Genomic DNA, 25,202 nt, shown 5'->3' with positions numbered 1-25,202 from the left:
TTTTTTTTAATAAATAAATAAATAAATAAATAATAATAATAATAATAATAATAGATTGTTTCGTTAGAATGAATTATATTTTTTTTTTAAAATAAAAAAAAACCGACTAAAATATATATGACATCCGTTATTATTTATATTGTTTGATGATCGTGTTACACATGTTTCATTCCGGAGTTCGGAATTTATGAAAGAAAAAGCCTGATTTTGTAAAACTACTATTACTAAATTGACTCGTTCATTTGAAATTAATCTGTAAATCATGTTTTCACAACATAATCAAGAATAGAAATTTAAGAATTTAAAAATAAACGATGAGATAATCGAATAATAATAAGATTATACTTGATAATAAATAATAAATATAAAGTAAATTATATTATTTAAATCGCGTTGTAACTTCTAATCCAAATTCAGGTTTAATCTTCAAATGTATAATCATTCTATATGGAAACTTTCCATTTATCATACTATTTTGCGATTTTTTTGTAAATCCACGGATTTTTACGGAGATATTCGGGAAAAAATTATAACGATTTTACGATTTTTACGATTTTTTACGATTTTTTAATTTTTTTTAATTTTAATTTTAATTTTTTTTTTTATTTAACGTTAATAAATTTAATAAATTTGATAAATTTGATACAGAAATTTAATATGATTTTACGATTTTATGATTTAATTTTAATTTTTTTTTTATTTTTTTTTATTTAACGTTAATAAATTTAATAAATTTGATAAATTTGATACAAAAATTTAATACGATTTTACGATTTAATTTTTAATTTTTTTTTATTTTATTTTTTTTTATTTAACGTTAATAAATTTAATAAATTTAATAAATTTGATACAAATTTAATTAATATGACGCTCTTCAAACAATTAAATATTCTTATCAACCTGAAAAACTTCATAATCTGTAATTTTAAAAATTTCATAATCTAAAATCCTATTTTTATAATTTTTCTGATTATATTCTCCGCTAAATAATTGTAAATCAGAACTGAACCCAATATCATAACCATTATCACCATCCCAAATAGCAGCTGATGGATTCGTTATTCTACTAAGAATAATATCATTATTATTTTCATCCTTAGATTTGAATGAAAATATAAAACTCTCGGAAGTTACTATCCATTGATTTGAACTAGTCCATGGACTTGGATTATATCCACCAATAATATCATTTGTTTTATCAATTGTTGCTATAACTAGGGTTGGTCCTTTATTATCACATAATGAATGAAATGCTGCACGTCCCATACCATCCCTACTTCCCCTCGCTAATAATTTAAAATCAATTTTTGATTTTAATATATTATTCTCATTAAATTCATTATATCCATAAATCCAATGTAATATATGTTTAATTTGAATTTTATCTATTAATATAGTATCAACAAATTTACGTGGTGGAAGTGCATCATAAGGAGGTGGGGTTTTTTTTAAATAAAATACCTCTAATTTTTCTATCAAATTTTTTGGTAATATTTTTCTAAAAGTACGAACATCATCAGAATATTCATCTGAAGTAATACAAAAAAATCTTATATGTGGTATAAAATCTTTTCCACGACGTTCAAACTCTTTAAAATCTGAATCATTCCAATTATTAGTAACAACATTCATTGAAGGTTTTTGTCCAATAATCCATTTAACCAAACCACGCCATATTTTAATCTCTTTTATAGGTAAATCTTCCCATTTAATTATATTTATTAAATTTCTTTTCTCTAAAGTTGTTAGATTTTCTGATTCAAATAATAATATAGGTTCTTGTTTAATAAGATTTTCGCAATATGATGTTAAGATTTTAAAATTTTGAATTTTTAAAGAAGTTTGATAAATTCTAATTAAATTTTGTTCGATCCAAAAAGATTTTTTTTTAATAAGATAATTTTGAAGATAATCGACCATATCAATAAGACTTAAAATATTGGCTCCAATAACTAAATCAAAAATTGATTCATTATCATCATATTCTTTTAATGAAATATCTCCTGTATAAATATAACTAATAATAATAATAATAAAAAAAGATATCATTAATTAGAAAGAATAATTTTTTTTTAAAAAAAAGAATAAAAAAAAATTATCTCACTTTAAACATGTTTTAAATATATCTGGAGACATATTAGAAATTTCAATGGTAATATTTCTTCTAAATATTGATTGTAATCTATCATTTTCAATAAGATTACGAAGATATTCTGATCTTGCTTTTAATAAAAAAGAATGTGCTTTAAAATAATTTCTCTTAACTTTAAGTGTTACATCACAATCTTCATCATTATCAATTATTTCAATCCTCTTATAAAGACTTTCAATATCCCTAAATAAAGATGATGTTAGATCTACAGTCATTTCCATTCCTAATATGTTTTTAAATAATTTAAAATAATAATTTTCTTTTTTTTTTTTTGTTCTATAAAAAAAAAAAAAAAAAGGATAAATAAATAAATAAATAAATATTTATATTTATTTATTTACTTTATTATTTCTACATATATATAAATATTTAAAATAGAAAAATTCGTGTTAAATAGAATCTTCTATGCATAAATTGCTGAAATTGTTTGTTTTACAACACAATTTTTTTATTGTAGAGCCAATTAAACGGCAAGTACACTAACTTTTTATGGAATTAAATTTTACTATACCAATATACTTTTTTAGAACATATATATAAATAATATGTACAGATATATTCATAACAATAATTTTAATTTAGCATCCAATTAAAATCCTACAAATAAATAAAAAATTGAAACGTATAAAATAAAAAAGATATTTCGTTTATAACAATCATTATTCGTTATTAATAAGATTAATATTATAGTTCGCTGATATATTATTATCATTAATTTAATAATGTTTCAAATGTTTTTATTCCTTCAATTCAAACCATTTATTTACTCCAATGTTTTATCCCATGAAGTCCGACCCGTTTCAGGCTCAAGTTTATAAAAAAAAATTTCCCCAAGAATGAATCTTAAATTAAATTGAATTCATTATCATCTTGTATGACCTATGGGATCACGGGTTCTATCGAGATCGTAGGTTGGTCGATCCTATTATCAGACTTGTGCAAATTTTGCAACTCGACAAAAATTCCTGACAAAATCACGAATCATTAAAGTCGATCTATTTTGGTGTTACACTTTGTCATTCCGTGTCTTCTCGAACAGAATCTCTCGGTTTCGGTAATCATCAAATACCGATACCGATACTCTAGACGCCCTTTGCTAATTTTGACGTCCAGTGTCTTTTCTAAACGTACGGATAGAATCGATTCTAGAAAATTTATACACTTTTTAATCAAGATCTTTGATTAAATATCAAAATATTCAAATATCAAAATAACCAATTACCCAATTATTCAGTTACCCAATTATTCAGTTTACCAATTATTCAGTTTACCCAATTATTCAGTTTACCCAATTATTCAGTTTACCCAATTATTCAGTTTACTCAATTATTCAGTTTACCCAATCATTCAATTACCCAATCATTCAATTATTCAATTACCCAATTATCTATCCATTTACCACCAATTTAACCGATTCGATCATTTTTATTTACCCTTTTAACTAAGAAAACTTCATAATCTATCATCCTGAATTGATTTTCTTCCATAATTTTTTTTTCATAATTATTACGTTCATAAGTTCCCATAAATAATTGTAAATCCGAACTAAAACCTACATCATATTGATTATCACCATCAAAAATAGCAGCACAAGGATTTTTTATTCTACTAAGAATAATATCATCAATTCCTTCCCTATTACCATCAGATTTAAAAGAAAAAATAAAACTTTCAGTTGATTCAATCCATTTATTTGAACTGGTCCAAGGATTAGGATTATAACCACCAATAATATTTTTTGATTTTTCAACTTTTGCTACAATTACTGTTGGTCCTTTATTATCACATAAATAATGAAAAGTTTCTCTTGACATACCATCCCTACTACCCCTTAATAAAAGTTTAAGTATATGTGAATTATTATTAACCCTTTCACCACAAACTATAAAATTTTTTTTTTCATCAATCCAACGTACTATACGTTTAGCTTGATTTTTGTTAATTAAAACAGAACTAAAATCAGCAATATTAAGAATTGGAGAATTTTCTCTTTCTACGGAAAAAAAATCATGATATTTAATTTTAATATCATGATCACTAATATTTTTATGTTTACCTAAAGTATAAGGTGGGGCTTCAGGTGGGACAGGAGTAGGTGTTATATTATTTCTATCAAAAATATCTACAATCATACTATGACGAGGGGTATAATGTTGATTAATTCTATCACGCATCTGATGTTGCCTTTTAAGTATAGTTTCATGTCTAAATAATCTTCTTGGAGGTAAAGCATCAGGAGGCGGTACATTATTTGATAAAATATAAAAAGCTTTAATATCTTCTCTTAATTTTTTAGGTAAAATTTTTTTAAAAGGACGAACTTCTTCATAATATTGAGTTGCTGACATACTATAAAATCTAACAAATGGAATTAATTTATGTAATCTCTTTTCTAATTTATAAAATTCTTCATTTGACCATTTTTTAATATTTGATACTATTAAAGTAGGATCTTGTTCTAAACCCCATTTAAGTAAATATCTCCAAATATCAATCTCTTGTAATTCTAAATCATCACGTTTTAATAATTTAATTAAATCTGATTCTTTTAATAAAAAAAAATTATTTGATATAAATAATATTGTAGGTTCTTTTTCAATTAATTTCACACAATGATCTTGTATTATATCAAAATTCCTTTTTAATGATAATTGATAAATTTTAATTAAATTATTTCTTATCCAATTTGAATTAGTTTCAATAATAAAAATTTGTAAATGTTTGACTAAATCATTTAATTTTAATTCATCGGCTGCGAATATCAAGTCAAGTAAAAATTCTTGATTATTCTCATTATCATTAAATGAAAAATACCCTGTGTAAATATATCTAAAATAAAAAAGGAATGAATTTGTCATATTTTCCATTAAGCGTTCCAAAAAAAAAAAAAAATTACGAAAAAAAATATATATATATATTTTTTTTTTTGAATACCTTAAAATGATTTTAAAAGCATCCGCAGAAATTTGAGGTATTTCCAGATTAATATAATCCCCTCTTTCCCCCTTTTTAAAGAATTTGGATCCTTTTTTGTTAAAATAATCTGTTATAAGGTTTTTAAAATATTCTGACCTATTTTTTAATATTATTGAATGTGCATGAAAACTATTCATGTCAAGACCTTTACCAACTTTAAGAATAATGTTATAATCATCACAATTTTCAAAAAGTTTTCTAAGATCTCTCAATAATATATTTGTTAAATCTATATCCATTTTTTTTTTTTTTTAAAAAAAAATTGGAAAAGGAAAAATGATATAATGATAAAAAAAGAAAGAAAAAAGAAACAAAAAAAAAATTCATTATTATTTATTTATTTTGTCGTTACGTAATTGCATATCACTTTTTATATGTCTGTTAAAGGTAAATGATTCCAAATTTCCGCATGCGATCTGATAAGCTTGTTTGCAGAGTTTTTTCTATAATCATATCAATTGTATCACTAATTACTATAAAAATATTGATAGCAAAATCACGCATTCTTTTTTGTCGAAAAAAATAAAAAAAAAAAAGAATAATAATGAAATTCTTTTTGACTTTCAAAAGGTTTAAACCAATCATTTTATTTTATTTATTTTTATGGGAAAAAATGAATATTTGGAACTCGTTCTTAGAATAAATAACAATCAATAATGATAAACTGAAATCATGTGGCGCAGTGCTTTCGACTTCAATTCCTCATGAGGTAATCATAGACCTCCTTATTAAGACATTTCATTCATAAGGTTTTATTTTCTAAAAACCAAAGAATAATAGCCATTGAAACATGTGGTTACACAATGAAACCAAGCCATTCGAAGAACTGATTGATGTATAACTTGTCAGGAAATACAATACACGCGTAAAAGTAGATGTCTAATGAATAGTAGGAATAGTAGTAGTAATACACGCAAATTTAATATATATATATATATACATATTATCTTCCTTTTATACAAAGACCATTCAAATTTTATAATTTTTATAGAAAGATTTGTGAGTCATGGGAATTTTATATCCATGATAATAATTAATACAATTTTTTTCCAAAATATTTATTATTATTACTAGGTAGCGTATAGTGGTCAACTGATCTGCACAAATTTCGCCACACACAATGGTTTTAAATCTTACTTTACCATTCAAAGTATTATAATTAATTATCTATTTTTTAAAAAAATTTACTCCAAGATTAATAAAAAATTGTTTACAAAGTTTAGAAAGTTTAAAGATGCCAATTTATATGTTTAATGAGCCGAACATCAATAATTTAAGGATGTTCGATCTGATTGGACGAAAAATCTTGGTAGGTTCCACTTCCACACCTTTTTTTTTAGTATTTTCATTCTATAACGACATATATACTGTATATATATATATATCACAATAAAATTCTTTTCAATACAAAAAATTTTTTTTTGTTATACATAATACGAGAAATTTTTAATATAAGGGCTATAATAATTTTATTCATATAACTAAAAAAAAAATATTTATTTTCTTGGTATCATATAAGATTCATTTGGCTGATTTGCTGCTGTAAAAAGGGTAACAATAAAAATTGGCGACTGGTTTTTATAGGATTTTTGTTTCTAAGCATGTTGAGATATATGTTTCAACAATCCTAAAAACCAATTACCGTGTAGCACTGACTAAAATAACCTTTTCCCTCCTCTCAGTACTAGAAGAATTTAATATATGAAAATATTTTAAGTCTTTAGAATATGATGTTTTTTTTAGGAAATTATATTATGGATCAGCGATTAAACTGTAAGGCGAATATGAATCAATATATAAAGGGTTATTCAGACGGCCAATCTTCAAAAGTGAAAAACTAATATACATATCGCATCCTTCGCATACTTCTCCAAGTACTTTGATATTAGATGGTGGTGAGGTATGATAATGAACCATCATTATCATTTCCATCTCAATGAGGTATGAATTGATTATAATAACTAACACAAATGGTAACACTAACTGTTGAGCCTACTAATTCAAACATAGTGTATCTTTGTACAGAGTTGAAGCAGCCGTAGTGAAGCCCTGTATTATCACATTCACATGATGATACGCATTATCTGTTATAGGGATTTATAAACGTATTCGAACATGTTTTGTTCAATATTATCTAATAACGGAATTAATCATTAATCTGATAAATATCAAATGTTATCATTTTTGACTAATAAAGCATAAGGTACAGGTACGATACGTTTAATTATTTAATATACTAAATATATAATATATATAGTTTCACTAATAAAAAAAAATGAATAACGTCATGTAATTGATAGAAGGCCACCTTCCTCAACATGATACAACATGTTAGGCTGATCATGAACATGAAATAACGAATTCATATGATGCATGATTGTTAGCCCATTTATTCAACCTCTGACCAACATAAATTTTTCTCGGCTTCTCATTTATCTCTTTTTACCATTGCAACAGTTCTGATACTCAAAACCATTTAAACGAAAGGCTACAACTTCTAATTTTGGTAACTCCCTTTTTTTCTAATTAAGCAACCTCTATCCAAATTTCTATTTCTATCATTCAATTATAGTACGCCTATTAAGTCATCAGAAATTTGAATGTATGTTAAAGAAGTAGGAATACAGTATCAAAGTACAAACAAAAAACTCAAGAAAAAAGAGCTAAATCTGGTATTCTAAAGGAACATAACAAATTGGATGCATTTCTTGATAGAAGTCCAAACCGCAATTTTTAAAGAGTTCAGATTACGAAATTTAAATAATGTAATAGAGTGGAAGAAGTCAGATAAAATTAAGGAACGTTATAACAAATTATACGGTAAAATACTAATGCAATAGAAAAGATACTGGTGAGCTGTTTAAAATAACTGGGAATATTTAATTATATGAATAATTATTAAGAGAAAAACTCAAGCATTATTGCACCTATTACAATTAATGTTATTAAACGCAGATACAGACGTAAAATACTGAGGGGATACTTATCTATTATATACTTTTAACTATAGTTATATAATGATAATGGTCTTCCCAACCAACTCAGCACCGCAATGGCTAAAAAAACACAAAATTAAACAAAATATAGAAGAAATATTAGGTCTACTAAAGGAACTTTCATAAATGATCAATTCACTCATTCTGGAGCTTAGCTCAAATAAATGGAAGTCATAATGAAATTTTAATTAGTGCATAATGTTGGCAATATTATGGAATAACATAATTAATGTTAAAGTCAGAATTTACTAAAATAAAGCACATGCAATTAATATTTTCCATTACTTTAATAATGTCTTTTACATGTCAATACATAACAACACTTTAATAAAGCAATGCAAAAAGTTATTGGTATTTGAAGAAATGATGGAGAATTAAATTAATTATATAATTACATTCATACATATTGTATTTTTTTAAAATATAATAGTCAGTAAATGATCAAAGTTCAAAGGGAATGTTGCAATTGCTGCATGCCTGCATGTAAGTACATCCTGGACTAATTGCTTATAATTTAGAAATATTTTAAATCATGACTAAATAAAGAAAAGTAAAATACACATTAATCATATACATTTTCCATAATATTTTAAATAAAATTATCATTAGTCTGCTTCTCTAGTACTTACTGCATAAGTAAAACTTCCTGAAAATTTGCAATGTACACCATTTTTATAAACAAGTATTTGTATATAACCCATCCATTGCATTAATGGATTGTGACATCATAAAATAATTTCTAATATTGCTACATAATTCTTTTTGCTTTAAATCTAATAATATATTTAAAAACTGATTGTTTACAGATATTCAACTTACTTCAAATATTTGTTCTAATATTATACTTCTGTTCTATTTGCTAGCCACCATTCAAATGTTGCCAAATAAAATTATAACCTTTTCTATCTAAAAAAAAAATATTTTTAATATTATATTTATATATTAGAAAGAACTATTAAAAAGATACTAAAAAGTGGTATTAAAATAATGGTTATTCTTTTAGTCCTAATTCTTTATTTATTAAAAAAGCTTTATTTTATTATATATAATCCAATATATTTGAATGATCATTTTTATATTCTTCCATCAATAATAATGTTTAACCAATTAATGCAAATTTTATAATTTCTGGTCCTTATTGATTTCAACACATCAGTAATATTTTGGAAATTAGATTTTTCTTAATTAAATTTATAAGGATCTTCAAAGAATTTATCTTTACTTTTAAGAATTCTTGATAAAAATTTATCCTTAAAGATCTTTAAGGATTTTATAATCAATTTAAAAATTCTTAAGAATTTTTTTATTTATAAAGAATCTTTAAGGATTCTGATTTTCTAAAACATTACTGATACACTTAATTTTTAGCCATTATTATTATTTAAACTGTGGTATTTTCAGTATAATTTAATACTAATTAATGATTTTACAAAAATATTACTATCTTTTTTTTTTGTATTAATATTATTAAGAAGTATTTGTACTTTATATTATATTTTTTCTATTTTTTTAATAAATATTATTTGTTAATTTTAAAAATTAATAAAGCCAGAAAAAAATTTTTATTAATATTATCAATAAATTTAATATTAAAATAGTTTTATAATTATATATTTTCATATATTTTTTTGCAGTTCATTTAATTTTAATAAATCTATAAATGTATTATAATAAAAAAAAGAAAATTATTAATAAATTGTTTATAATTTTAAAAGAATTTGAAAAAATAAATTTATTTGATTATAAATTCTAAGGCAATTAAAATTATAATATATTTTATTTATAATATCTTTAATATCCAATAGTTATATAAGTAGTACAATACTACTATATATAAATAATACCACTCTATAATTTATACTATTTTATAATCTAAATAACATCATATATAATTTAAATGCCATCATATAATTTAATTGCTACTATATAATTTGAATATTACTATATAATCTAAATATAATTTAAATAATATAATTTAATTATCACTATATAATTTAATTTATATTCTAGATATCCTTTTAAATTTTTTTTGCTATTCATATTTTTTACTACCATAATTATAATCTAATTACCACTTAACATTTAATCTAACTACTACTATATGATTTAAATATCAGCATTTTCTTTTTAGTATTCTTAATCTATTTACATATTAAATTTTATATATATTGCAATAAACAGAAACATACAGATTTTACAAAGGAAGTTATTAATTCGTTAAAAGAAGTTAAATAGTTATATAACAAATACTGGGCAGATTATTTTAACGATAAGCAATCACAAATCTATATATATATACTGGAATACATATTGGTTTTATCTAAAAAATATGGTAAAAGAAACTGTACAACCTTTAATACTAATGATCAATTTATTCATTTTATTAAATACTTGAATAACTTTCTCTTTGCAATAGACAATTTATGCATAAGAAATAATACTTACAATCTAATCCTTTACCCATACTATAATAAAACGAATAAATTCTTATTACATTTGGTTATATATAAAAGGACTAAATGTAAATTCAATCTGATTAAATAAGAAATTACAGAAAAAATTGTCAAACATATTAAAAAATACTTAAAGAATTCTAATATTTTCTTTGTAACTTAAAAAAAACTATATTTAAATATAAAAATAATATTCTTTTATTCTGAAAACACATAATCATATCAAACTTACAAGAGGCCTTATTTCAAATACAATAATATCTTATATACAAAGATTTACCTTAAAAAAAACCTATCAAGGTGATAATAAAAAAGATTATTAGTTCATTTCACTTTCACAATGCATTTTACAAATACATTTAAAAAATATGTTATAATAAAATGATTTAAGTTAAAAAAAAAGCTAGTATCACTAAGAGATCAAAAATCATATGATTAGAAGAATAATTAACTAAAAAATAAATAATGTACTGAATAGAATAAGAATAACATTTAGCTGATGAATAAATAATTAACTGAAGAAAAAATATTTAACTGAAATAATTAAAGAATATAATAGTTTATAGTAACAGAACCTCGCTTACTTATAAGATAAGTCACCCCCAAGCAGGACCCTAGACATCTCTTATAGAACTCACAACTGACTTTTTGCCAAAAAAAACCTAATTTACTTTTTTTTTATTTTCCGTTTTTTGCGATTATCTTGGTATCCAGTGATCCGATTTATGCGAATTTTTTTTTATTTGTAGAGCTTGATGAGAGCTACAAAACAAAAAAAAGTTTGTACAAATTGGACCACTGGATGCCGAGATAATCGCAAAAAACTGATTTTTTTTTGTGAAATTTAGGTCAATCTGCAAAAAAGTTGCCATTTGCCACTGAGTTGTATATGTAATGTCTGGGATCCTCACTAAGCCTAAGGTAAAAATCATATATAAAATTCTTTGCAAATCCTACTATAAAAGGAAATTTTATGTTATATTATTATGATTTTTTTCCTTTTTAGCTAATTAACCAATAGAATTTAAGAAAAAAGTAAGGTAAAAACTATTAGTAAAGGGCTAATTTTCTACAGTGACCTTTATTATAAGTAAGCAGGGTCCTATAGTAACACAATAGTTATTTATAATAACATTTATTTATAGTTTATTTATATTTAGATTAGTTATTATTAGATTAGTTATAAATAGTTTATTGTAATATTATAAAATTATACAGCAAGCTACTATATTTTAAATGTCATAGCAATTAGTTAAATCTTAGATGTTATAGTAAAGGAATAAAATAGCAAAAAAAAATTAACCAATTAAATTTTGGGATACTTTTAATTTTGGGGTAGAAAATTGTTTAATAAAAAGAATAAGATTTCACTTTAGTCTGAAATTGAAAAATTTTAATAGTAATTTAGAAAATAAAAATGGAAATTAAAAGAAATATTAGTTGTTAATAAAGAATTATCAATATAATTTCATATTGAAAAGCATTTAATAATTAATATTTATTGGTAAAAGAAAGAAAAACTCTCACAATCTGAAATATTAATTTATAAGTTATAGTTTTTTCACTCCTTTTTATAGAATGTATTCAACATTATTATATGATTTTACGTTTATTATTTTAATTATATCAACTATTAAATAATCAAATAATTTAACAAATTTATATATATATTGCATCATATTTTATTATCACATCATTCTGTTTTACTCTCTTATACTTGAACATTTCTTTTGATAATATCCTGGTTTTTTGCATATCAAATATCTTTATTGTGACCTTAATATTATTCCACTATCATTAGTTTCTTGTATATTAACATAATTTAAAGTTTCATGCATTACCTTTTTTTTCTTACTATTTTAATACTACTTTTTATTTTTTTTTATAAGAAACTTTCTGAATTTTAGTAATATAAGGATCTGCTATTACATCAATTAGTTGTTATTGTAAAAAAAGTATATTATTATAATTTTCATTATATTTAATATTTTCTACTTTCATATTATTTTTTAAATCAACTATATATAATATTGCTATATCAAATGGTTTTACTGCTATAAGAACAGGTAAATTTTCAAGTATATTACTATTTAATTTTGTTAAAATATTATTTTTGTACCATCTAATAGAAATAATACTAATATGAAATCTTATTATCATATGGGCTGATTTGTTTACTCTGCATTAAAAAGAGTTATTAAATTGATCTTCACAATTTTTGTTACTCAAAATTATTTTGTAATACCAAAAAATCATCTGATTGATGATCACTTGATTAAATAATAAGTTGAACAAAAATTTACATTTGCGAAACTTAAATTATTAAATGTAAAAAAGCTGTGAAAAAACCCATTTCACTAATAAAAAACCCATTTCTCATATATATGGAATTTTTAACATATATTATTAAAAAGTAAGTATATTTTAATAAAATATAAAGTAAAATAAAATTTATATAGTCTTAGTAGCTATAAATGTTTATAAAAATATAATAAAAATATCATATAAAAGATGGTATTATAATAGATATTTTCAAACAATAAAAATAATTATTTTATATCGGAATTTGTATTACCATGTTTAAACACAAATATATCAAGATCCACTGATCCGTTTTTTATAATTTTAGGCTCGTTGGAAAGCTCTTGTTCTGGACTTTATAGGCGAAAAAAGAGCTCGCCGATTGAATCATTAGATTCGGAGATATTTACGTTTAAAGTTGAGGTACGAACTTTTTAACATGCTTAAATGCAAATATCTTGGGATCCACCAATTCATTTTTTATAAATTTAGGCTCTTTGGAAAGCCCTTGATCTGGTCTATATGAGCGAAAAAAGAGCTTGCCGATTGGATCATTGGATCTGGAGATATTTACGTTTAAAGTTAAGATACAAATTTTTAACATATATAGTAAGTGCTAAGAATTATATTAATTTAAAAGAAATATTTACCAAATTATAGTATAATAAAATTAAATGAAAATTTTTTAATACTCATCCCCAATTTACTGTATATTATATAGTATTTTGTATAATAAAAATGTAATAAAATCAATATTTTAATTAAAGGTAAACAAATCAGCCCATATGTATTAAAATAAAGCATAATTCTTCAAAAATGATGGCAAATTATTTCTTTTGTAATTATTTTCAAACAAGTACAAATATGTGATTTATCATTAAAAAAAATTCCTAAATTTTCTTTTTAAAAAATACCTTCTACTTGACAAATTTTTTCAAGTTTTAACAATATTTAATGTATTCATATCATTTAATATAACTTTAATATTACTTGTAGTTCATTTACTATATTTTCTATAAATTATCATCTAAAGTATCAAAAGATGAGTTTTATAATAAAAAATAATATTTTTTATTTATAAATGTTAATCAATACCAATAGTTTTATTTTTTAAAAAAATAATATATATATCAAATAAACAAAATATTAGCTGCTTTTTATAAGTAAATGATTGTAAAATTTGAAATTATTGTAAAAATAATATAAAAGGAGTTAAAAATTCAACAATAATTGTATCAACATCTAAAAAAAATTGAAAAAAAGATGTAAAAGTTCAATTATTATATATTACACTTTAACTATCTCCTGAATTTTCTTTTAAATCTTCTTTTGAATTTTTTTATGAAATTCCTTTTAAACTACCTTTTAAAGAATATTTTGAATTATCATCTAAACAGGTTTATTAATATAATCTTACTGTAGGAAATTATTTTGATGATTGGTAATCAGTTGATATATTTATGCATCAATATTATTTAAAAAGAAGGTTTAAATATCAAATTTATTGAAATAATAAAGATCTAAATGATTTTGCTATTATTTGACATAAATTATTTTATTATTTTTCAAATGGAAAATATAAATTTAAAAAAGTAATAACTGAAATCAGAAATTGCATTGTTTATATAGTATTATAAAAACAAATTGTGAATAAGGCTTCTCACAAGCCAGCTTGCAAGAAACTTTAATTGTGAGTGGCACTGCAATTTTTCATTTTTAAAAATGACAAATCAAGTAAAATATACATCATTAAAAGATATACATAATTATGAAATAAATTTTACTTAGTAGGTCCCATGATCACCCTTGCATTGACTACAGGGCCCTGGGCTAAGAAAACATATTCCACATATGTTTACCTATATAGCATAATAGATCATTCGACAGTTTACGCGTGAGGTATTTTAATAATATAACGAGCGGTTTATAAATTAATAATATTAATTTAATTAGGTAGTTTAGTAATTTTATTATATATTACTTTAATTATTTTAATAAATTTATAAATGTGCTGCGATTTAAAAAAAAAAAAATAAAAAATAAATTTTACTTAATTATCTTATCTGTTATATTATTGCTAGATATAAATATTATAATAATGAAATAATACAAGACTTGAAATTTTTTGAATTGTAAAGTTATATCTATTATACAATTAGAGATTCTTAAAAAAAATATCTAGAATATGTATTTCATAAACAAGATGTTTTAATGCTATTTATAATTTATGTCAAATTAATAAATATGAAAAATCTGACTCTATTATATTATTTCTTAATATCTTATTTGAAAAAATGATTCAAGATTCATATTGAAAAGTTGTTGTTCATCATACTAGTAATAAAATTATCTATCAGGTATATTTTGAATGTTTTTCAGTCAACAATAATTGTATAGGTGATTTTCTGACCCTATAAAAAGTATTTATATTTAAAATATAATTAAAAACTTTTTAAAATATATTTAAAATATACTTAAAATATATTTAATTTAAAAATTGCAAAATACTTATAATCGTTAGCTTAATTGTACTAGTACAGTACTAGTACAGTATAGTACAGTACTAAGTACTGTACTTGTACTTGAAAATTTAGTACAAATATAATTTTAGTACATACTATTAATAAATTTTATTGGTTAATTTTATAAATATAAACAATATTGATCATATGATATCTACCTAAAATGGTTAAATTATATCCTAAAAAGTAATAATTGTATTAGTACAGTATACTTAGTACTTGTACGAAATTTTTGCTAGTACAGTACGTACTAGAATTTTGCTAGTACAGGTGTACTACCACAACCCTGCTTATAATATACTTAAAATGTATTTAAAATTATCTTAAAATATATTTCTAATATATTTAATTTTTGCCCAAATACTTAAAATATACTTAAATTATATTTAAATTAAAATTTAAGTATATTATAGATATATTTTTTACATACTTAAAATATTCTTATAATATATTTCATAATATATTTTAAGTATATTTTAAGTATGTAAAAATATACTTATAATAATCTTATAATATACTTAAATTTTAATTTAAATATAATTTAAATATATTTTAAGTATATGGGCAAAAATTAAATATATTAGACATATATTTTAAGATAATTTTAAGTATATTTTAGATATATTAAAAATATATTATAAGTATTTTGCAATTTTTAAATTAAGTATATTTTAAATATATTTTAAGTATATTTTAAGTATAATACTTTTTATAGGGTGATATAGTATTAAATAATAATATTTGTAAAACTAACAAATATAATATGTACTTAAATGTATTTATAATAAAAGATAATTATAGAAAATTTCACAATATGGCAAAAGATATTTCAAGAAAAAAACTATCTATATTTGTAAAATTATAATTAAAATCTGATTTAACAATTGGCAAAAAATTTATAGTAAACTATCATTAAATAGTAATAATAAAAAGTTTAAAGTTTTAGAATATAGCAAAAAAAAAAGTGCATTTATTTTATATATATCTTTATTATAATTATTAGAATTCTTTATATTATTTATATATTTAAAGAAAATTATAAAAACAAAAAAGAAAAATAGTATTCTAAAACTAAAAGTTTGTTTATATATTATATAAATTAAAGTATAATTTACTAAAGAAAAATTTCACCATAAAATTTTAAAAAATTAATATAACACATGTAAATTAAGATGAAATTTACTATTAAATTACTGAAATTTGGTATTTTAATAAAAATTTTTATAAATTAAAGTAAAATTTACTATTGGTAAATTAATTTTAAATTAATCAATAGTGAATATAAAATAATCTTTATATTAAAATTACTATTACTATTAATTTTGTTATTTTCATATATAGTTAAAAAATATTTAATATTCAGAAATTTATAATAAAAAAAAGGCAATTTCTATTTGAACACAAGGTGTTTGAACCCAGGTCATATGATTATTGCCATTTTGACTAATAGAGTAATAGTATAAACTTCAAAATTAATAGATAAATGGATTTTTTCCTACTCTACAAGTTTACCTAAGGTATTAAAAGTGCTTTTGAATGTCAGTTTTGATTTTACCTATGAATAATTGATTTTGCCAATCACTCTTAAAAAAATTTGGAAAATAATCAGCAAAGACAGTTTTTAATATATAAGTTAAAAACGGCATTCAAAACTCTCTTTGATATCTTAAGAAGTCAAAATACATATATTATATAGAAAAGTAAAAGGGTGTGACATTGGTGTCATTATATTTCATATGATCTGTATTCAAACATCTTGTGTAAACTTTGAAATTTTCTAAAAAAAAAGTAATAAATTAATAATATAAGAAAAAAATAATTTGTATATGAAAAATTAGATAAAGATTTTTACCATTCATTCTTAATTTTTTATAATTATTCTAAACTCTAAAAATTAAATTAAAGTTTATTAAAAATATAAAAATCAATACTAATTTTAATTAAAAAATATGCATATATACTTTATTTTTATTAATTCTTTTAATTTTTTTAATAATTCTATATTTATAATTTTACTGATGTATAATTTTATTATTTACAGTTTTCTGTAAGTTTTTAAAATTACCCTTATAATAAAGACAGGGTCTTTGGCTAAAAAACTTATTATATATATTATGTTTACCTGTTTATTATAATAGATCTTTTAACAGTACATACATAAGGTATTTAATAATATAATGATCAGTTTATAAATTAATAATATTAGTATAATTAAGTAGTTTATTAATTTTATTATATATTATTTTAATTGTTTTAATAAATTTATAAATATATTGCAATTAAAAAAAGATTATACTTGTAATTTCAATTTTTATAAATATTAAAATATGATTATTAGTATACATATTAGTTTGAACAAAAAATTAGATATTTGAAAATCTCTAACATTATAATTAACTATCAAAAAATAATCTGTAATAAAAGTAGAATTAAGATGTAAATTATGATATTTTGTAAAAGCTAAATAAAAAATTGAATAAGAAGCAAAAGGAGGTCAAAATATCTAAAATTAATAAAGGTAAAGAAATTATATCAATGTTAAGAAGGCTGCATTAAGTGTATATACTTAGAAGCAAAAATTATTATGTTTTTTTTGTAATAAATAAAAAGTAGTATTCTTTATAAGCCATTTTAAGCCATTCAAATCTTGCTTAAAAAGATCCAAGTTTTACAAACCTTATTAAATCTTATTGATTAATTAATTATAATCTTAGCTAATAGAATTTGATAAAGACTTGTAAAGTTTGTCTTTTTAAATAAAGTTTGTTTAGCTTAAAATGACTTATAAAAAGTACTAGTAAAAAGATTTCATTATTAATTTTATATCCTTTATTTTAATTTTTTTTTTTTACTTTGAATTTTTTATTCTACTTCTTTTTTTTTCTCTTTATAAATTTTGTTTTATAGTATAATAAATCTTATAGAATACTCACTAGTGTGATTATCTTACTCTTTAAACTTAAATTTTCATTTAATAATATATATGTAAAGTTTCTGTCATAAAATAACAAGTAGAATTATTTGTAGTTTATTTAATTTGTAATTGCAAAATTGGACTGGCATTATAAATTTAGCCAGAGTTAAGAAAATTTAGGCCAGAAATATAATTTGAAAATTATTAATTTTAATCATTTGTATAACAATAATTAATTTTAAATTTTAGATACTTATATTATATACTTTAAATTGAATATACTGTAACAATAATTTGTATTGTAATATTATAATACAAAAAAATCCTGTATATTTTGTAATATTTTTGACTATTAGTTAATTATTTGTATCTAATACTAGTTTATAGCTTAACTAACTTAAATAATAAGAAAACTAATTAATTTCTTCTCATGTTACTTATTTCTTTAAATTTTTTACAAAAAAATATTTACTTGCTTCATTAAAATACTTGTTAAAGAAAAGGTAAATTTTTTTTTTATTTTCTTTTTTATAATTAATAATACATCTAAAGTCTTTTAAGTATAATTTATTTTTAACTAAAATGGTTTTTCTTTATTCAAAAATTTTACAAAGTTCCATTTCACTAACTTTTGTTTGAAAATAATCATAATACTTTGTAATTTAACATTATATTGCAAGATTATAAAACTTTTTTTTAAAGGATATAACATTATGTTAAGTAACTAATATCAATTTGTTGGATGTATATCAATTTGTTGGATGCAATAGTCACTATTTTGATGCTGATCATTTCTAAAAATGTATACTTACAAAATTTTAAATATATTTCTACAATCGGTAATAAATCCCTTTTACATTACAAATTATTATTTGTATCATCTAATTAAAGAAACAAGAGGTTTACTACTATTATTATTATTTATTCTTAATTAGAAATCATCGCTCAAAAAAAAAAAATAAATAAATAAAATAATTTATTCTCAATAAATAAAAGATTATTTAAATGTATTATGGATTTATAATAAAGTTAACAAATATGGATGTTATTATACACTGTGAAATTCGATATACCGGAACCTTGATATTAACGGAGTCTGGAACGGATTATCATAATCTATAATTAATATTACCCTCGATAGTCGATATAACGGATGGTTATATCGAATTTTATTGTGTATATATATTTGATTTTTTGAATTTTTATCATTACTAGTACAAGAAAATTTATTTTTATAAAAAAATTTTACAATATTACATGAAAGAAGGATGCATAATATAAAAAAGTTTCTCATCTCAACTTTCCAGATCAATTAAAATTAGTTTTTATTTTCCAACAAAAATCTTGATATTTATAATGTATATTTTAAAAAAGGCTTGTTAAAATATAAAAATCAACGTCGTCATTAGATTTATTACGGGAATGACACAACAACAAATCACAAATCATATAATATATTATCTTACATAATAATAGAAATTTCGGTCAAAGAACTCACTATTAGAAGTTATAAATCAGAATAATTAGGCTGAATTTTTTTCGTTGTTTAAATGTATCAGGAATGCCTGATCCCTGTTAGAAAAGGCTATAAATGTATCAGATATTAACTAAATTTCTAACCCTATAAATAAATCCAATAAAAGAAGGTATTTACTTACACATTACGATTAAAAAGGAATAAATTTAAATATTGTTTTTTTAAGAATAGTTTCAGATTTTGATTTTTTTCCTTTTTTTAACAGCGGTCTATTATATCTTATTTAGGGTTAAGCGTCAAACGTTAAAAGGGATGATCATAACATTGTACCTGACTGGTGGGTTCAGTTACCCTGACAGGAAAACAATATACTTTAATTAAACTCATGCAACCACCCTGAGTTAAGTATGACGTTGAAGCGAAGGTTATAATAAATGAAGCTTTATTAAGACTAAAAAAATTACAGCCGAATTTTCTGTTTTAGTTAATTTCGTTTCCTGATATATCGGGAAAGTAACACTATCGGAAATGAAAATTTAACTTTGAATTTCATATATGGAAAAGTGGCAGATATTACCTTTTAAAATCTCTCCCAAAAATTACATATATATTTATATTGTGAAATATTAAACCTTCCAATATCAATAGAGATGAGAGATGACTTCCAAAGTTACCTAAAATAAACTCAAAGAATATTAGTACCATTGCGCAAAAGTTAGAATTGTTTTTTACCGACTGTTACAACTTCGATTGTTTGTATATTTATTCGCACAACCTAAAACATTAATATAAACTAGTTTATATTATGTTTGGATTCACATAAAGAGAATGTTTACTGAGATAATTAAATAGAATTCTAGAAATTTTAACAATGAAATAATCCTTCTTTCCTCAAAAAAATGATTTTTTTTTTAAAAAAAAGTTTACTTAATAATAATAATAACAAAGCAAAAAATATAATAAGGAAATAACTCCTGCATATAATGATTTAATAATTTTTATTGAAGCAGCATTTAATGAATTATCATAAAAAAAAAAAACAAAATATCAAAATACAAATGATCACAGCAGATTAATTAAGTAACGAAATTTTGAACGAATGCTGTAAACCGTTATTGGTAATTTTGTAAAAATCAAATGTCGATCGCAATTTGAATTATATAAAATTATATAAAAGGTTAAAAAGTGACAACAGGGGCAAGTCGTAACAAACCTTTCCATATTTAGTTAGGAAAAAATTTTAATTCGTCTAAGTGTTTATTAAAAAAATTAATAACGGCTAATATAAACAAAATTTTTTGTGTAATATTGTTTTTTTTTTATTTAAATTGATCAAATATTTTTCGGATTCCTTCTTTTTATTGAAAAAAATTAGAATTAAGATTAGAAAAAGAGAAATAATTTTAAAAAAAATGGTTACTAAATATCCAATAAATGATATTCTTTCAATCACATCACAATCATCACAATCACAAAGAATAAGAAAATACGTTTACTCTTTAATAATATTTACTGTAATAATATTATACATATTCACTGATGAATTATCATCAATATTTACCGATATCATCCCATGTAACAAAGTTAATTCTGGAATTTGCTTAAAATCTAATGATATTAATAATATTGAAAATATAAATGAAACGAATACGGAAATAGATACTCCAATTTTAATAAAACCTGAACCTCTACCGGTAGAACCTGTAGATTCAGAAAGATTTTTTACCTATGTTCCACATTCTGGTTTACATAATCAAAGGATTGCTTTCGAAAATGCTATATATTTGGCTTGGTCTTTAAATCGTACGTTAATATTACCTCCATTATTATTAGGAAAACGTTTCGGTTATACGGATTATGATATAATGTTAAGTAGATTACTCCCATTAAAATCCGATAAATCAAATTTAGAACAAGATTGTGTTCTAGAAAAAAAAAATAAGCCAAGAAAATTTATTGAACATTGTATCGATTTTCATAATTCATATATGTTAACAACTTGGAATCAATTATTTGATCTATCATTCATTGAAAAACATGTTAGAATAATTTATAATCATCGAGTAAATATACCAAAATTAGTTCATGAACAATTAAAAATAGATGATGAAGAAAAAGATGTTTATTATGATAAACTTTATCCAGGTTATCATGCTTTCTTTGAATCTTCAATTCCATCTGAAAAAGTTGGACAAATCGCGGATGGAAGAATTCAAAAATATTATATTTTAAATCAATTTAAAAATAATTCACAAAAACTTTTAGTTTTTGCAAGTTTATTCGGTCCTGGTACTTTTGTAAGACAATCAGAGAAAAGTGAAGATTTTTTTCATGTAATACAAAAATCAATTCTTCCTAAAAATGAGATTATGTTAAATGTTGTAAAAAGAATTTCAGATAAAATGGGTGGAACTTTTAATTATTTATCATTTCATGGAAGAGCTGGTGATGGTCATTATAAACTTTTAGCAGATGAACGTATAGCGAATGTGATAAATAATCTTAGGAAAGATATGCCTGATTTTAACAAAATTAATATGAATCTTTACAATAATTTAACTGATTCAGAAAGACATGAATTATGTTTTAAGAACATTGAACTTTCTCCAAGAGCAAAAAAATTTTCTCGATTTACACGTATTTTTATTGCTAGTGATGTACCAAAATCTTCTCCTCCTTTACAAGTCATATTTCAAACATTTCCATGTGCTTACATGATGTCTGACTTTGAAGAGGAATTAGAACCTTTAAATCAAATAATTAATACTGTTGATAAACAAAATATGTATAAATTCATTTTACCTTTGGTAGATTTAATGGTTGGGTCGAACGCGAATAAACTTTATACGATGGGTAAAAGTACATTTGCAAGTTATATGAAAAGATATCATAATCATTTAGTAGATGAAAGTAAAAAACATTAGAAATTACATTTATTTTATTTTTATTTATTTTTATTTTTATTTATTTTTTATTTTTATTTTTATTTTTTTTTAATATTGTACAATAATAATGTGTGATTTTTTTCTATAAAATTAATAATTAATTAAATGCTTGCGTTGTTCAAAATTTATTTGGCATTTTTTTTTTTTTTTTTTTGTTATTCATGTTGTAACTCCACATTATTACGCTGCCGATACATAAATAAATGCAGGTGAATAATAAAACTCGATTCGAGGGACGGGATGCGGTGCATATCAGATATCCCGCATATCTTCATGTCAATAATATGTACATACGATTTTCTCGTGTCACTTTTAGCAAATATTATTGTCACAAATCATTTTCTTTTGATTTTATTAATTTTTAATTAATTTGTAATTGATAAAGGTTCCCATTATGTCAATCTCAATCCCGAACTCCGCCCGGATAAAAGTACTTGGGGACTTGTTATCTTTATACACTATCACTAAAAATTAAATGTAAAGATATTCCCGACGTGTTCAGTGACACAATTGAATTTCTCTTAATAATTTCCAAATTAGGGGGCCAAAAGTTTCTCTCGACCAGACTTCGAACGTTTAAATTGTTTTTGTGAATGGAATGAAATTCGGAAATTTGAATAAAAGGAACATTATGAAATTCAGGAAAGTTGAAGGAATCATACAACTCACTAATAATTACTTACCTGGAATTATTGCGGTAATGGTAAACTTAAAACGTTAGCATTTATTCATACTGAATAAAAGATGTTGTCTCAAAATAAGTCTATAACTACTCCAGAGTATCCCATCATTTAATAAATTCCTTTAAACTTATGTATTTAATCTATGTCATCAAATTCACCACTTAACTTTCTTATAATTGAATAGCAAACTGCATCCTTTGTTTGCTATTGTAAGTTTTTTACCGTGTTTTTTTATTTTTTTAATTAAAAATGTATCAAGTTTTCCGATAGTATATCAACAAGAGAAAGTTTCGTTGGTATTGCGGCAAACTTTATATTGTATTTTTTTTTTTATGATCATAATTAACTTCCTTTCGGTTAAGTTCTTTTGTGAAATATATTATTAGCATCGTTACTAATACTTATTAATAGTTTATGGATTTTTTTACTGACAACTTAATATTCAATGTGATGATGAATGATTTGTTAGATTTAACACAATTTGTTCAATCGTATCTGCTCTTTGGTCTGCTGTTCTGCTTGTTTATTAATAAACTACACTACGGAAATCTTAATTATCTTTATGTTAAAAATATAATAAAATATTTAATATAAAAAACCTTTTCTGTTATACTTTGAAATAACTTTGAAATCACATAAAGACATGATGCAATTTGACAGGTATTCTAAATAGGAGAATAGATCAACCCGTTTAAGAATGGGATAAAATCGGGATATTCTGATATTCTCCATACTCTATATTAATAATTTGCAAATATAAGACCAAATAATGAATTATATTATTTTTGTTCTATCATACAGTATCATTATTTATCGCAAGGCTTTATAGGATCATATTTTCATCAATATTTATTTGCGTACAATATTGAAATGAACTTTAGGTATCTGCGATATTCATTTTAAAATTCCATTAAATATCACATTAACTTATTTCTAAGTATATAAAAGGTGGTATTGTTGGAATTAATTTCTAGTAATAAGATTATTAATAAAATAGATCACATGTCTTAGTTTGTTCAGAAATTTTTTCATAGACCGGAATTATATTATACATTGAATTTAAATCTTGTAAAAAAGTTCCGTACTTCCCTTCGCTTCGCTTTGGCAGGTTATTATTTTGAACAATTGCAAATTTGTTCAGTATGTTCTTCAGCAAAAATTTCTTTTGGTATTTAAATACATATTGCCTAGGTTTCGCATTTCGCAAGAGAAGTATTCATCATTGAATAATAGGATGGTGAGTTACTGGAGTTCTTATTTAGATAGAAGAATACGAAGAAAGTTGAAGGATTTGCAGAATTTATGAAAGGGATTTATTTTCTTCTTTTTTTTTTTGGCTCCTTTCTCTTGATTCATATTTTAGTTTGTTTTCGTTTTTATCTGTATAATTTTTGCATATCAGAGTAAATATAACAGATGTTTATAAAAAACCAAAAAAAATAAGATAAAAATATAAATTTTAAATCATCATATATAATCTCAATACTGATATCAAATTACCGAATTTTATTCATCAATCATCACGTCCATTACAAATGCTTCATATAATGTCATGTGATATAACTTGTAAAATTTTCAGTAAAATGATCATCTTTCGTTTTTTTTTTTCAGTTTCTCCAAAATTCTTTTCCAATCTCTTTAATTCTAAATTTCTATAAAGCAATAGTCTAAATAATATCATAATGTTTGTTTCAAGAATCATTACTCATCATGATAAGTGTTTCCCTCTTGAACAGTGCCATCCTGCATTCCATATAATATTTTTGTGGTTCTTTTTTTAAAT

General features: G+C 22.2%; 3 protein-coding genes across 3 annotated transcripts; 1 reads left to right on the top strand and 2 right to left on the bottom strand.

Annotated features, from left to right (window-relative positions):
* Window positions 1-807: 807 nt before the first annotated feature.
* Window positions 808-2,432, bottom strand: OCT59_003176 (uncharacterized protein). Its single transcript, XM_025325787.2, has 2 exons — window positions 2,105-2,432; window positions 808-2,017 (listed from the first exon to the last, which is right to left on the bottom strand). Exons 1-2 carry the CDS (start codon window positions 2,371-2,373, stop codon window positions 883-885), a joined length of 1,404 nt encoding a protein of 467 aa, XP_025179467.1. The 5' UTR covers window positions 2,374-2,432; the 3' UTR covers window positions 808-882.
* Window positions 2,433-3,558: 1,126 nt separating this feature from the next.
* On the bottom strand, window positions 3,559-5,417 carry OCT59_003175 (uncharacterized protein; the record flags this gene model as incomplete). The annotated part of the gene is made up of 2 exons (XM_066145446.1): window positions 5,087-5,417; window positions 3,559-4,435 (listed from the first exon to the last, which is right to left on the bottom strand). The coding sequence occupies exons 1-2, from the start codon at window positions 5,365-5,367 to the stop codon at window positions 3,559-3,561; spliced, it is 1,158 nt and encodes a 385-aa protein (XP_065996169.1). The 5' UTR covers window positions 5,368-5,417.
* A 15,786-nt stretch (window positions 5,418-21,203) lies between these two features.
* OCT59_003174 (uncharacterized protein) lies at window positions 21,204-22,715 on the top strand (the record flags this gene model as incomplete). Its single annotated transcript, XM_025316869.2, has 1 exon — window positions 21,204-22,715. The coding sequence occupies one exon, from the start codon at window positions 21,204-21,206 to the stop codon at window positions 22,713-22,715; it is 1,512 nt and encodes a 503-aa protein (XP_025179469.2).
* Between the last annotated feature and the right edge of the window lie 2,487 nt (window positions 22,716-25,202).

This window comes from Rhizophagus irregularis, chromosome 11, assembly GCF_026210795.1.
Source record: "Rhizophagus irregularis chromosome 11, complete sequence".
In the NCBI taxonomy this organism is placed as follows: domain Eukaryota; kingdom Fungi; phylum Glomeromycota; class Glomeromycetes; order Glomerales; family Glomeraceae; genus Rhizophagus; species Rhizophagus irregularis.
Note: the sequence above shows the minus strand (reverse complement) of the source record. Positions and strands in the feature narration are given on the sequence as shown.